This window comes from Clytia hemisphaerica, unplaced genomic scaffold (genome assembly GCF_902728285.1).
Source record: "Clytia hemisphaerica strain Z4C2 unplaced genomic scaffold, Clytia hemisphaerica genome assembly, whole genome shotgun sequence".
NCBI lineage: Eukaryota > Metazoa > Cnidaria > Hydrozoa > Leptothecata > Clytiidae > Clytia > Clytia hemisphaerica.
The window spans coordinates 100492-116575 of record NW_027104356.1 but is presented as its reverse complement, the minus strand read 5'-3'; the positions used below and the strand labels follow the sequence as shown (position 1 = coordinate 116575).

The 16084-nt window shown below is 36.3% G+C and overlaps 1 protein-coding gene and 1 non-coding gene across 2 annotated transcripts in view; both read left to right on the top strand.

Moving 5' to 3' along the window:
- LOC136818165 (nuclear pore complex protein Nup133-like) overlaps positions 1–12518 on the top strand; it is a 33457-nt gene extending 20939 nt beyond the window's left edge. Inside the window, exons 17-37 of the mRNA XM_067074523.1 lie at positions 2663–2798; positions 3400–3497; positions 3690–3781; positions 4043–4127; positions 4345–4464; positions 4790–4874; positions 5115–5158; positions 5715–5762; positions 7699–7781; positions 8013–8089; positions 8474–8607; positions 8942–8981; positions 9321–9442; positions 9709–9768; positions 10024–10093; positions 10206–10255; positions 10552–10608; positions 11014–11082; positions 11375–11442; positions 11902–11987; positions 12306–12518. Of these exons, the coding sequence (XP_066930624.1) occupies positions 2663–2798; positions 3400–3497; positions 3690–3781; positions 4043–4127; positions 4345–4464; positions 4790–4874; positions 5115–5158; positions 5715–5762; positions 7699–7781; positions 8013–8089; positions 8474–8607; positions 8942–8981; positions 9321–9442; positions 9709–9768; positions 10024–10093; positions 10206–10255; positions 10552–10608; positions 11014–11082; positions 11375–11442; positions 11902–11987; positions 12306–12436 (1755 nt within the window). The 3' untranslated portion in view covers positions 12437–12518. The remainder of the gene's footprint in view (positions 1–2662; positions 2799–3399; positions 3498–3689; positions 3782–4042; positions 4128–4344; positions 4465–4789; positions 4875–5114; positions 5159–5714; positions 5763–7698; positions 7782–8012; positions 8090–8473; positions 8608–8941; positions 8982–9320; positions 9443–9708; positions 9769–10023; positions 10094–10205; positions 10256–10551; positions 10609–11013; positions 11083–11374; positions 11443–11901; positions 11988–12305) is intronic.
- Positions 12519–15489: 2971 nt separating this feature from the next.
- On the top strand, positions 15490–15561 carry Trnap-cgg (transfer RNA proline (anticodon CGG)). Its single transcript has one exon. It is a non-coding gene; the product is annotated as a tRNA-Pro (tRNA).
- The last annotated feature ends 523 nt before the right edge of the window (positions 15562–16084 follow it).

The following is a 16084-nucleotide window of genomic DNA, read 5'->3' as shown; positions in this document are numbered from 1 at the left end:
TTTTTATCAAGATTTTTGTACTTATTTTTTGTACGTTAAATTTTATGAAATATTTTCCCATATAAAGAAATTCTTTTGAGCTTTTATTAATAGGTATAAATCTCTCCACTAACAGAACGTCGCATTACTTCCATTTTTTAAAAGAATTTCCCGGATTCCAATTTTGACTTGATTCCAATAAAATTCCTCATCGTAATTTCTCTATTTTAAAGGGCCATTCCGAGAGAATGTCACTCAACCGTGATTAGAGATAATTAGAGAGTCTATGTCCGATTTAACCGCCTCCGTGGGTGCTTTTGATTAGTGCGTGGGTCGCGGCGCTCCTAGGTCCTTACTTACGGTTTCCAGTAAAAAATAAGCGTGATGTAACGTGCCCCTTCCTCTGGAACGGCCGTAAGCATCTTAAGTAACTCGGAAAGTTAACGGATTTCTGCGCCCTTTAATTCTTGTGGATAAATTTTTCTGACAAAATTCGACTATGTAAGTAAAATTCAAAATGATAACGTCTTTCTAAATGATTGATTTTATGTTTTCTTTCCCCAAATAAGTGTCACGATGCTCGTTAAGAGTGCAGAGCTAATCAAGTTAGCCTGTACCATGATAGCCTCTCTCTTCCGTATTTCACAGTACTGGCTCTACATCGTAACAAGAAGCGTAATTTTTAGAGAAAAAAAATGTTGTAGATAACAGTGAGAGAATCATTGTATAAAACCGGCTTATGAAATTAATGTCTGATGAACATGTCATTCTTTAATCTCCTCAAAAGGTTGGCATGGATTTTCTATTGCGGATAATGCTGATAAAAATCAAACATTTTTTGTTAAGTTATTAACCATAAAGATGCTTGTATGTGCATTTTTCTCTTAGCTGATTTGAAGTTTTGTAAGCTAGAAAACATTTTGATTAATTGAAACCAACAATGACATGAAGAATCATTTTATCCTTACTTTAATTTTGACACCCTCTTCTCACAGGCCCACTGGGACTTCTTCCCACCGGAAAAAATTGGCCGAAATATCGTCCCCAGTGGAATATTATCCTCCAATTTTTGTCCCCACTAAAAATAATCAAATAAACCAATCCTCACTGCAAAATATTTTTCCCGTCCCCACTGAATTTTCTGACTTGAAAACAAAAGAATTTAAATCCCCGGTCATAGAAAATGTGGGAATATCGATCCCCATCGAGTTTCAGTCAGTTATTTTGATTCCCACTGGCTGGACAACTTCATTAAAAAGCGGCTCTTCAATATGGTACCGTAGCAATGAGACAGACTTTCCTTGAAGGAGCTAGATCAGCAGAAAGGCTGGGACGTTGTCGTTTTCCGCTACCGATCAGGTAATCACCCGATAGACCGGCTTCCTTGTCAACGTATCATTCAAACGGATTCGATAGCGGACTTATACTATGCCGAGAAACTCAAGGAGTTGATAGATTTTGATCGATATGAGCTTGTGTACCAATCTATTCTTACCTATAAAGAACTCATCCCTAAAGAATGTCTGTCTGGATGGAACCAAAACAAGCGGGTATTGATTATCTGCCTATGATGCCCACAATTTTGAGAAAAGAAAACTCTCTGCGCAAAGAAACAGAACCTTTGAAAATTAATTCACATTATTTGAGAGGTTTTTTATCTCGTTTCGATCAAGTGAGTGGGTATCCAGTGGAAAGGATCTGCAGGTTTTGACTGGACTACCTACCGCCGTTAGATTACACATCAAATGGAAATGTTTTTATCCATCTCTTAGATGGGAAACTCAACAACTTTATATGTTCATATGATTTCGCCATTTTGCAAGAATACCAATGCTATTATCGAATATGGGGAACTGAAGACAAAGATTCTTGTGTTTTCAAGAGTGATGAAAATATAAAGACATATAAAATATCGACTGAACTTTATACTTTCATAAGTAATGACATTTGTTATCCCCTCTATTTGATTTTGCTTGTTCGAGTAAAGATCTAAAAGTACCGAAATTTAGAAACTGTCTAATTTTGTACCATACTTGAACAAGTGCAAAGCAAAATATGTTCTTCCCCAATCAATTTTGCGACCAAATATTTACCCGACTTTCTCAGTCCGACTTTCGTTTTCCCGATAATAGTAAGTTCACTAAAGAAAAGAAATTCACTTAATTAGGATTATAAAAAAGTGCAACAAGATTTACAAAAGAGCATCGCTCGTCTTTTTTGCGCATTATCTCCAATACCAACCATAACTCACCTGGCCTTAAAATTTCACCGGGGTGGATCTGACCGGAGTCGCTGATACAGGGGTGTAACTTAATGAATGAACTATCAGAATTTAATTTTCTTTCTCCCTCTTTCCAATAAAAAAGGTTTCCCTTTGAAAAGAAAGCGGTAGAGTTTGAGAAATGTATCAATTTCCTAAGAAAATTTATTTCCAGGAGGGTTGCCTTTGTCCTAGGAAATATGAACTGGGAAGTACTTATACCCGGGAGTACTTTTTCATCTGTGACACCCGGGCTGATCAAAACTCAAATGTTTTAAATGTTTTCAAATGTTTTAGTAACCCCTACTAGCCTTAGAATCTCGAAACCTTCAAAGAGAAATGAAACTATATCCCTTCCGTTGTTTCAGCCATTTTTAGTCAGGAGAAGAGATTAATCAATTTTCTGATCTTCTTTACTTTCAGATTTACTCAAGTGAACGGTGGTCAGCTTTCTCTGTTTCGGAGGTGTGTGATGCTGTGCTGACAGTCAGTGAGACCATCCTCAACAGTCTGCCAGCCACTGAGCCTAGATGGAGCAGCACTGGAGCCAAAACTACTGGTAATCATTTCCTGTTCGTTCGTTTTTAATGGATACAGAGGTTATATGAAAACTTTGCGTCATGTCTGTAAACAGATCCGATATCTGTGGAAATTTTGCCGTTTGAGTGAGATACACTCTGGTACTTTGCATTAGGCGAAGCAAAAACTGATATAACTAAAAAAAGGCTTTTGAATATCTTGTGACGATGAAATCGTTTGTTGTTTTTATTTTCAAGGGGCTTTAGAATAACACCTTTTCTTAATCCATGCAACCTGTACCCAGAAGTTTACTTTGCGAGATAACGCAAATGTCCGAGCTGAAGCTCGAAAATCAACCCTTATAGAGAATGAATTTTGAAAATTTTATCCAGTTCTTGACATTTTTACACGACCCTTTGGGAAACTTTTTTCCGAATTTCGAATTTGAGTCTAATTGGAACCCTTATATAGGCTTTTTATTGCTTTTTTATGGTTTTATACCCCTTTGAGAAACATCCGAGGTAGGGGGACCTTAATGGCTCTTCCCTTATATACATTGTGATCCAGTGCAGCCCTCGGGAAACTGTACATTGTCCAAGCATTCCTAAAAATGACTATTCAACTGATTATTTCCTTTCCAGATAATTTACCACTGTTATTGTACAACCAATTAAAAGACAAAGAACACGTGCATGGTGTTTATTTCAAATTCTTGAAAGTGTCAGGAGTCTGGGACGAGGTAAGTCAATATTTTTGAACACTGTTGATAGAGATATTCTCAAATATCCATCCCATTCCTTTTCCATATACTTAGATGACAGAATAGACTACAATCCTAAGATCTGCAGTACATTCTATCAACCCTTAGTGGCGCGGTCAGCTCTTAAGGATACTGGTAATGAAATAGATGACCATTTGAAACTCCTTTTAGATATTGCAACATTCTTCAAGCGTGAAGTACTCTTTGATCGACCAAGGCGAGAAACTACAATGCACAATTGCTCTACTGGACCTTTACAACGAGTAAGTTGATACAGACTGTCTCCCCTAAATAATATAGTCAGGTATGATAGATGGATAGAGTTGATTTTTTACGTGGAAGACCCCCAGTAATCTAGGACTTTTAGAAGACTTTCTCTGTTATTCATAAGGACTAAACGGACTCAAACCGGTTTATGGCTTTGAGGTTAAGTCTACAAATTTCAAAGCTGAATACTAGTAAATGGCTACATACAGGCCTGAGTAGATTTGAGTTTTAAATGAAATTTTCTGCTTTTTCGTTAGTTTTTCAGGTTTGATTGATGAAGTGATAAAATCAAGCAAAGTATCTGGTGACGTCATCACAAAGAAAGATTCATTTTTTTCTAAGGTGAAAAAAATTGATTTACGTGGTACCTCTTACTTGATTTAAACCTATTTTACTGAGAAATTAACTTTGGTAAAAGACACTTAGTGTGAAAGACATTATTACATTTGTTGGATCGGATCAGATGCTGTTATGAGGGGACTTTCTTTATCAATCTTTTCTACTCTCTAAATCTGCTTGTTTTTTATCTAGCTTATTTTCCAAACATTAACTTTTTTAGGTAACAAACATCGGACAATTCTTCTCAGCCTTGATTGATTTGGAAAGCTCTCTTTTGGATGATACCAACGTCATCCAACAACAAATCGAAAATATCATCTCCGTAGGAGAAATTCTCACGGTAAAAATAACCTTTTTTCTATCCCCGTTTCATTTCCCACACAGTAGAAATAACCCCCGCCTTATTAATTCTTCTGCATGGTAAGAAATTTATATGTTTTAAGCCCAAAACCCACCGCTGTCGCGGTGGTGGAGCCAAAGTCGCCAAAGAAATAACATCACTTTTCAAGGCATTGCAAATCGGTCTTTACCTTGCGTAAAAATCAGCAGTCACAAATTGAACAGTTTGAAAGCATTTTGCGTCCATTCTCAAAGATAATGTTATAGTTTTAGCATAGGAGAGAATTTCATACTCAAACTTTCATTATGTTTTTGAACTCTTTTAGAAATCATACATTGCATGTTGGAGGTACCGACAAACAGCTATGGAGAAATATAACCTCCCTGCCGATCACCATGTACCATGGACTGGTGAGGTTTTTATTATCAATTTTGCATGCAATTTGATGCTTTTCAAGACTTGCGAACTGATAAAGGACTTTAGCAGGGAACAAATTCTTGAAAGTTCGAGGAATTCTTTTCTTAAAATTTCAAATCTTTTTGACAAAAGAAACACGATCCTTTGAAGGTGTCTACACTACTCATCCAATTAAGCTGCCTTATATCTTTCTAATGAGCTCCAATCAGTATATAAATGCAATTACATTTCAGGAAGCCCAGACGGTATCAACAACAGACATATCTTAACAAAACAGGTATACTATTTACTGTATTCTATATTTTGGTGTGGTTTCTTCATGATTTATCTCGTCACCTTATGTATTTTCTTACCCAAGTTGATTCATGATTTCAATGCCATTCGATATGTCAGTATTCTTAATTTGCAACGCGCGAGCTACTAAAAGAGATGTTGGACTCAAACCTATCTGATCTTCCTATGGTGGATTGGCGGCCAACCACGCAAAACCTCCAAACGAGCGGGCCAATTTCCATTCGGAGAGAAATGATATTCGGCCTTTGTCAAATCTGCTTGAGGGTAGAACTGAAAATATTTCGGTTGGACCCGCCAATCCCCGAAAAAGAGGGCTAGGTTCCAGTCATCTTGCTGAAAAAATCCTTGACGCGGTCTTGCGAAATTCCGTATTCTAAACCGTCAAGATGTTGGAAATTTTACCGACCTTCAGAGCTTTAGTCTGTCGGATTAAAATTATGCACCTGGGATAAGGCTCAAACCAGTGGCATGCTACCAGGCTCCTAAATAAATGAAATAGAGATTTGGGGGTATTACGACTCTGTCCGTTTTCTTTCTAGATCAAAATTACGTTAGAAAAAGCGCTCGGTAAAGTGGATTCGACCAAGGTAATTGAAGTTTTTTTTTTCATTATTTGGAGACTTTGAGAAAATGAATTGAGTAGTTTCACTCTTTTTCTTTTTTTTATCACAACGGAATTCCCACTTAAAGTCAACCACGATCAGCTTATTGTCATGAGAGATGTCTTCTAAAATTTGCTTATTATTATTTCAGCTCAGCCTTTCATCCATTTTAACTACTACCTGTTTTTTTATAAGAATTACATAAATGGAAGTGAGCCTCCTGATTTTTGAAAATCTTTGCAATTCTTAGGACTTTTCTCAATTGATTTTTAAATGTTCAGAGAAGAGCATTAAATAAATTGTCTAAATATGTATGTATGTTTCCCCTTATTCTCGATGGTTAGTATGATTTAAAAAAATCAAAAATTCTTACGAAATAAACTTTTTCCCCGATATGTTTACCGTAAGCTACTGACTTACCTTCGGTGAGAACGATATATACCTATGGATATTTCACTGTAAAAAGACTATTTTGTGTACTTACTTATTGGACCTACCCCGGTGGGGTGAAGGTCCTATAAATTAACCCGTGTTCGTTAGTTCGTTCGTTAGTTACCAACTTTTCTCGAGATTGGCTCATTCAATTTTTCTGATTTTTTGCACAAAGGTGCATTACTATAAACCCTCGAATGTGACGGAGCCCGATTTTCGAAAAAAAATTTTTTCCGGCCGGTAGAACCGGAAATGTCCCGAAAAAAGCGGTTTTTTGAGATTTTCTCGAGATTCTATCATTAGTTTTTTGCGATTTTTTGCACATAGATGCACATTAGTACTGCCGAAAAGGTGTCGAAAACCGTTTGCCGAAAAAAAATTTTTTTCCGGTCTGTATAGAACCGGAAATGTGCCGGAAATCGTCGTTTTTTTCACATTTCCATCACATTTTTTTCAACTTATTTAATTGTTTCTTTACAGAAAAATGTTCTTTATGATGATGCCCAAAACTTAGCATTGTTTGATTTCCAAAAAAATCATCCTTTGAATCCGGAACTCCTTAAAAAATCGCCGGAACGCCGGAACAGCCGAAAACCGGCGTAAAACGGTCGGTTTTCCTTTCCACGGTTTTCCTTCATTTTTTCAACTTATACTCGACAGATTTTCATGATTTTTTGCACAATGATGTAAAATGGCAATGCCCAAAATGTGACAGAGCCCAATTTTCGAAAAAGAAATTTTTCCGGCCGCTAGAACCGGAAATGTCCCGAAAAAAGCGGTTTTTGAGATTTTCTCGAGATTTTCTCATTAGTTTTTTGCGATTTTTTGCACATAGATGCACATTAGTACTGCCGAAAAGGTGTCGAAAACCGTTTGCCGAAAAAAAATTTTTTCCGGTCTGTAGAACCGGAAATGTGCCGGAAATCGTCGTTTTTTTCACATTTCCGTCACATTTTTTCAACTTATTTAATTGTTTCTTTACAGAAAAATGTTCTTTATGATGATGCCCAAAACTTAGCATCGTTTGATTTCCAAGAAAATCATCCTTTGAATCCGGAACTCCTTAAAAATCGCCGGAACAGCCGAAAACCGGCGTAAAACGGTTTTCCTTCATTTTTTCAACTTATACTCGACAGATTTTCATGATTTTTTGCACAATGATGTAAAATGGCAATGCCCAAAATGTGACAGAGCCCAATTTTCGAAAAAGAAATTTTTCCGGCCGCTAGAACCGGAAATGTCCCGAAAAAAGCGGTTTTTTGAGATTTTCTCGAGATGAATGATTGATTAAAGTGTCGATATTATTTTTCTTTCACCGTTAAACATCGATGCGTTTCTTAATTGCTTTCTCCGTTCCAATAGATATATAAATCGAAATTTAAAATTATACATTACTTCCATTAAATTCTAATTATTCGTTTTATAAATAGGTAGGTCCATTAAAGTATTACTTGTTACATACATACCGACTCTTTCCTTTACTCAATAGGTCGGATCAGTGTTAACTCAACAAGTCGTTTTGCTCGCTGATCTCCTGTTAGATGCGTTTGATAAAGAGCTTCGAATTTCCAAGTGAGTTTTTTGAACATTATTTTTATTGGTGGAGATTCAGAAACCCGTCATTCTATTAAGAAAGTTTGGTCTACTGCAACAATTTTCTACCATTATATCACGGAAACTAACAAACACGATTATTCTTACAGTTTCAATGATAGAGAGATTGGCAGTCTTTGTGTTTATTGTATTACATTACATACATGACAATTGATATTTCATCGTCCCAAAAACTCTTTTCTTCGAAAGGAGTAAGCCGTCGGTGGAATATGACGCTCTTTTAGACGACTTCCAACAACGACGCCGCTTCATCATTCAAAGTCTAGGTATTCTGTTTATTTTAAATTTGCAAATGAATTTATTTGAACAGACAGTAGTAACTTGTAAGACAAAATAAAAGCCTAATTTGTAGCTAAAGAGTTCTTTATCTGCTGTGTCATAAGGTAAATTGCAGAATTTTTTCCCCACGGAAATAAGCATTCTCTTTTGTTTTGCTACCGATTTCGAAATTTTTGCATGTCTTAAAGATTTCATTCATTTGTGTATTCCACCGACCTAGGTAAAGCTTGTACTTATTGATTGGGTCGACGACATCATGGAAGGTCAACTGTTTTATTCCCAAAAGCTTTACTGAATTGTCCCTACTAGTATGTTAAATCTATTTTGCTTAATAATTTTGCATGTCAATTGTCATTTTTCTTCCTTTGTAGCGACAATGGGATACATAGAAGAAGCCATGACATTAGCTCAAAAATACGAAGATTTCTTCATGCTAATCTCCCTGTGTGAACAAACCAATGACGTCAACAAACTCGAACAGTATAAAGTCATGTTTAGGGAGCAGGTATGACGTCATTAAACGTTCACCCTAGTCCTTCTCGCTTATCGAATCTCTCTTCGGACGTTAATCTTTTTAGAGATTCAACCAAAGTCATCCCTCCTAGTGTTGTCAAATATTTTTTAAGAATATGAGGCTGAAATCAACCAAATCATAAACAATCGTATTACGCCTCAGATTTCAGAAAAGTACTGAAAAAGTTACCGTTTTTAGTTTCCTTTTTAGGTAAATAAAAAATCATATGAAGAAGACCTTAACAAAAACATTAGGGATTTTGAGGCTCAGTCATAATTTCCCCTTCCAACCTAATTTTGAAGCAAATTTTTGGCTTTTTTTTCAGGGCTTCTTGGATGTTTTATACAATTGGTATATGGAGCAAGGTTTGTGAAAAGCCTTTCTATAACCTTTAGAATGCTCTTGAAAACCATCTTGCGTAACGGAGGCTAGCCCTTATAAACTTTCATTCAACACAATACTAAAGGGCATAAAAGAAGTTAGGGAATTTGACAATAATCTGGAGGATCATTCATATAAGTATTGTTGAGTACAATAGTTTTTTTGACACGTGGTTTCAACTGTTTGGTTTTGTGACAATGAGTGCATTTTACTACCATTATATTTACCTTAACTTGCCCTCTAGTTTTTAAAGGATCTACCACTAACAGAACCAACTAAACACCTTCCATATCTCAAGTATGACTTCTTCTTTGTGTTTTCAGGGAACTGGGGACGATTGTTATCATTGAAGGAGCAATCATCGAACGAGGATTATTCGAACCTTCTTTCGAGTCATCCTTACCTAAGTTGGATCCACCACATTGGAAACGATGACTTTGGAAAGGTACCTACTCCCTTCCCCTCCTTAATCGATCATAAACATAGATGATGGCTTGAACCATCATGGAAGTTTTTTCTATTGCATATCTTCTAAGAAGTTCGAGTTTTTCTTCATTGTTATTGTTTTGTGTTATTGATTGTATCTGTTGGACAAGAGAATTTCTATACACACGTTTTGTATTATTGCAAATGCCTTTAATTTTCTAACATTGTAATCGCCAGATTTTCATAATGCAAGCTTTATAGCGATTTTCTTTTATAACATTCTAGGCGGCAATTTCGCTGAAGACTTTGGCTCATGAAGAAAATGCGTTTTCCGGAAGACAAAAGGTAGGTTTTGAATTCAAATGATATTGTAAATATGGCAGAAAATATCAACTTTTTTCCTGACTGTATAGTAGGAAATCGAGTATTACTGCTTATATTTGTTATAAAAAAAAGAAAATGTAAGATAACAGATGCACAAGTTTCAAAACAAACTCTTCGATGGGCATCTCGAAAAGTTATCTGGGTAAAACTCACTAGAAGGATATTCTTCTACTACAAGCTCATTACAAGCTCACTATAATTCACGTTTTCCATCAGATGATGTTGGTGCTTTCAAACTTGGCGGCTTTGGCTTCAGAAGAATCTGACGTTGAAGACCATGTAACAGGTACTCTTTTAATTTTCTTCCAAACGTCCTCTGCCCTCCAACCTCCATCCCCCCCCATAATTTGTTACAAAAAACATCATTCCCATCATATTCACTGTAATAATTATTTCAGGTGTGGAGCATGAACTGGAAAACATCGAGCACCAAAACAATATCCTTCAAGTAAGCACTCTCATCTTTCCTCTTTTTAAAAAACCCATTTAATACTTTGCTCGTCCTTCCAAATATGTTTCGGCCCAATGAACCGTATATTCATCGAGTTATTAATTTGTTTTCGTCTGTTGATCTACTTAATTGGCAGATGGGCGATGACAAGTTATATCTTTTCTCCATAATACAGTAACAAACGAAACCCAAAATTTACTACCCTTTATCAAGAACAAAAGAAACGGTCTAATTAGTGAAAACATTCTGTATGATTGTTGTTTATTTGGGGGAACTTTCTATTTCTACTTTAGGCTCTTGGGAAAGATTTGGAGACTCGACCACCCAATAAACCTGATGACATAATCGAAGTGAGTATTTATTTTAATTCATGATTATGACTGGCTTCTCCTTACAGAGGATGCCCGGTTCAGTATTGAGCTGTCTAGGAGTCGTCTCGTTAGAACCGTCTTACGCTGTAGTTTATACTGCCTGCCAGTTTGCGCGATAATGACACACAGTTTTTTGGACCAAGTGTGTTATCCAGCTTGAACCAGGGTAGCGCACTCTCACCTCATCCACGGTGTAATGTGGAATCGATACCTAGCATAGTCACCGACAGGTGTCTTGAGTTTCTGTCCACCCAATTTTTCTTTTCCAATTTTTAATTTATAAAAAATCTCATGTTCTGAGAGAATAGCATTCCTTGCAGACTTTCCATAAACTTGCTGTCTCTGGACTGAACACCCAGTATGCTAACATTTAACTTTTTTCAGCAATGTCTTGGAGACAACACTGGAGTATTCGAAGAGTGCTACCCATCAATCATCCACACTTTGAATTCCGTATGTCCACAAATTTCCGTTAACTCTGTTTCGATATCAAATATGAAACGTTCTTCCTAAACAACCCTGTCTCACTTACATAGTAATACAGTACAGTTTTTCGATTTCTCGTATCTCAAAGCACAAAGTTATATCTTTCCCCGAGACGTATTCATAAAGATTTTAGGGGTCTTTGCCAAAAGCTTTTGATCGGTCGGTCCAATGCAGGTCTCAGGTCTCTTCACCTTGTAATTATTGGAAATCGATTTAGAGAGCGTCAACATCAGTTTTATTTGTCATCTTCATTTTAAAGATACAAGATGTAACGAGAAGAATGGAATTATCAACTGCTACGTGGTGTAAATGCATCCTAAATGATAGGTAAATATTTGTATAACACATTAAAAAAACACCAAAATAAAGTACTAAATTTTGCAAAATTTTGCCTAAAACTTGCGAAATTAAAATACACGCGAAAATTTAGTACCCGCGAAAATATATACACTTAAGGTAGCAAGCTAATGCTGATCCTAGACAGTTTTGACAGCAGCAGTCTATATGTTTGGTCACCAAAGCCGGACTGATAAATCCCCAGATAAACGAACCATGTTTTTTGGGTGGATACAATTATGTGTTTCAAAAGAACAGATGCAATGTTTTTTTTAGGACATGAAGTATTATACCAGTTATAAAATTCTGCTGATTCTAGGGGAACTCTGTTAGTAATTTTAATTTTATGTTGCATATTATGTAGAAGCGTGTGATGTGACCACTATATACTACAATGATCAAAATTAACATTGATTTTATAAACTATAATATAACTTTTCTCCTTCTCAGGTGGGAAGCATGTGCACTGCTTCAATTAAACGCCATCTTAGGTGAAAAATTATTTACAAAAACACTGCAGTTCTGTCAGCAAAATGGTAAGTATTTTCGGGTCTGGGGTTTTTCTCTTAAAATAAAGAAAGTTATTAGTTATAGTGACGAGTTATGACTGCTATTTTATGCGTATGAAGTTCCACTTTTTCTTTAACTCTAGTGTGGGTTGTCTATCTATTCTATCCTTGTTGTAAAGCTATTTCCCTAAATGTTTTAACAAGATCGCTGCTCTGTTCTGAATGAAACTCTACCTTTTTCAAATGAAAGCATAAAAGCCTCGTTCGATAGTTGTTTGGTACAGGATTCTTTTTTGTTTCAATGTGATGGTAGCCAGTAAATATATCTTCTCTTGTTCTCCTTAGATACATATAAAGGTTTGATACCGAAGTTCGAAGACATCATTTCATCGGCAGAGTTGGTCAATCGATTGAAGACGGATCAAAGTTTTTACCAACAATTGAAAGCTTGTTATGAGATGTTGAGCATCTCTTGAAGACTCCTTCTGTTGGTTACCGGTTGCTCAAGTGGGGGAGGGCTTCTTTTTACGTGGAAAGACATTTTGATGAATTTTTAAATTTGGTTCACTTTTTTTGCCACTTGCTATTTTGCATTCGGCTCTCAGTAGTCTTTACGTCTCTACGATTCTACCTGTCATGCTTCAAAGAGATTTCTGAAAAATAACTTAGCCATCCATTTCGACAAGATTCTACAAACGTGAAACTTTGTTGGCCGGAAAACAACGTCTTGGTCTGAGGGTCGATTTTCGATCTTTGGCTCAGGCATACCCGTCATCTTGCAAACCTAGTACACCCTCGGGCTTAAACAATAGAAAGTTTCGGCACTTCGGTACACAAAATTCCTCAATGTCTTGAACTATAGAAAATTGGACAACTTGGCTATAGAAGTCACAGAAATTTTCAACTCATTGACCTTCAAAAAGTTCCAACTCATTGAACTGTTCATGTAACTGTAAGTTTCGGCCTTTTAACCTGTAGAAAGTTTCAACATTTAGAAAGTTTGACATTTAGAAAATTTAGATTATACTCTTCTTAAAGGTTTCATTTTTACATAAGTGTTCCCGTTTCATACCAAGACAGTGTCTTCCTATTGTTGTACTGTGCTGGATAAGCAAAAAATTGATTTTCTTTTCCCCTAGCTGGCCAATCTTGCTCCACATCCGTGTCAATTCAATGTGAAAAAGCTTGTAAATAAAAATTGATGAGTAACCAAACGATTGATACCAAAACCTTTACTTTAGAAATAACATCCCGAAGTAGACTAGGGGTACTTGGGCGAGTGAAGGGTACGGGTATGCACTACCCTTAAGGGTGTCTTTTTTGGAACCTGGCAGTCCCTGCAAGAAAATTGGAAAAATTAGAAAATCAGACTTAAGGCCCACGAAGGGTCGGAAAAATAGGAAAATTTCCAATTTTTGCCTGAATCAAAAGGTCAATACCATTTTCTCTCTCTAAAAAGCTGTCTACGTCTTGTGTAAAATACTGTATAAAGAACTAAGAAACAGAACAGTTCTCAGATTGTCCCAAAAACTTAAAATAAAAAACTTCTCTTGTCTGGCACACACAACAAGTTGGCCACACCACACCACCTTTGCTACCATCTTTGTTTACATTTTTTTGCTGATGAAGCATTTTTAAAAGCGTGGGATATTTCCGACCATTAAATGATATTTCCAAACATTAAATTTTCAAATTTTCAGAGTTTTGGATATTTCCGACCATCAAATGATATTTCCGACCATTACGCTATGATATTACCGACCATTAAAGACATTTCCGTCCGTCTACTACGGAAAAAAAATTTGCGGCGGCACAATCCCGGCCTCTGCGCATCCTCACTTATGTGAAGCTATTATCTGATCTTGCAAAAACATTGCACTAGCGTGGATTTCACACAAATGCCAGATTGAAAGTAAAATCTACCCTCCCCTCCTAGGGCTTCAAAAATCAAAAAAGGGGCCGCTTGAAGTTCAAAAACATACTGACGTCAGCACGATCACGACAAGATTTGACGTCAACAAATCACAGTAGAGCTGACAGTTAGTTACTCTTAAAGCGGCTGTATTTCTTTATGTGTTTTAGTCAGAGAGTTGTTGTAATACAATTTTTTGCTCAGAATTTCATGGTCTATCAGATGGTATCAATCATTTTCGTCTATTTTGACTTTTGAAAATAAGCTATTTCTCTACCTCTTATTTTCCCTTGCAGTATTTTGCCTATGACGTCACTATTTTGGTCACAAAAAGTTTTCCCGGGCCTAATCCGCGTCCTCCCTCTCAAAAATATCTTGTAATATACTGTTCTTTGGAATAGACTTAAAATGGTTAGGTCGTAAAAAAGATGTCACGGAACCCCAGGCTTGGTCCCCTACTAATTTAAGAATACACTTTTTACAAGAATTTCCATGATGAAAATGGCCAAAAAAACTTAGAATATGCTAAGAATATAACCATCAGGGAATTTTGTAGGCTTCTGCTCATCCTCTAGCGAAAAAGTTTCTTATATAGTCGTCTGCGAATCAGACTAGGAATTTTGCTACTAAAGCTAAGAATGCCATTTTAAGAGCATTTTCAATTATAAATTATAATATCCCCAAGTTGGGCTCACTCCTTTCACAAAAATGCCATTTTACGCTATTGAGACGTATGTGCTAAATGTTAAATCTAGTATGAATTAGGATCCTAACATAAGAATGTGCTCTAAGAATATTTTGGGATGATTTTCCCAAAAAGGTTAAGAATATCCATGATGAAATGATTCTTATAAAAATAAGCGTGTAGATGAAGTAACATACACGGTTTTTTATAAGAATATCCAAAAATTTTAAGCCTACGGATGTTCTTAACATGTTCTTATTTTCACCGTTTTGTTAATAAAGTTCATTGATGAGAAAAGAGAGAGAACGTGAAACATGAAACGTATATCTTTTAAATAAAAAAACTTCAAGTATTTATCAGCTTCTGATTCAAACCACAAGTGATTAAACAACTCAAAATATAGTACACTTCAAAATCACTTGGATGGTTAAGCAACATAGCAGAACTGCCACAGTGGTCTAGCTTATAGTGCTTCAAACACTGCCAAGTTCATGCTTTGAGAAAAGGTCCAGCATAAGAAACGGTGGGGAATACTTGTTTCCTCCTCGTGCCGACCGCTGGATACAAAACCACTTATTCCGAAGATAAAAATGAAAAAATTTGGAAATTTATCGACTGGCAGTTTCACAACAGCGCACAGATAAATTTAGGTTATCCAGTTTTTTCTATAGCGTAGAGTGTCTTTTGAAGAGTTTGCTCTTATTTAAATTTGTATTTATCGTTCCGTTTGATTGTCTGGAAACGTTAGTGGAACAACTTCAAATGAAAACGATCTATTTTAATCATTTGAATAAATTAAAGGTGTTATTTTTACATAAGTGTTCCCGTTTCATATCAGGGCAGTGCCTGCCTATTGTTATATTGTGCTGACATCAATGATAAAAAATTTCAGATGATTAGATACACATTGAAATACACTTCACTTAATAACCGGCCTGTTGGTCTAGTGGTATGATTCTCGCTTCGGGTGCGAGAGGTCCCGGGTTCGACTCCCGGACAGGCCCTCCCCGACCAGGTCCCTTTTTCAATCATTTATCCCGAACCATATGCAATAACGTAATAAATATTTAACTGGCATATTTCTTCACTTTCACCGTATAAAAAGAAATCCCTGACGAAGCGGGGCAGTATGCGGCGGGGCAAGTACTTGCCCGCTTCAATTTCCGCAAACTTATTATATTTTCATAACAATAATGGGGCCAATAATCCTGAAAGTCCTCAAATACATGAAGAACAGCCGAGCCTTGGATAAAATTGAATGACTCTTATGACAAAAAGATACATACTTTAAGTGACAACCACAAGCGATTAAACAACTCAAAATATACTAGCTCATCACAATCACTGAGATCGTCAAGCAACATAGCAGAACTGCCACAGTGGTTTTGCTTATAGTGCTTCAAACACTGCCAAGTTCATGCTTTGAGAAAAGGTCCAGCATAAGAAACGGTGGGGAATTCTTGTTTCCTCCTCGTGCCGACCGCTGGATACAAAACCAATTTTGTGATAAAGAAATAATATTGCCAA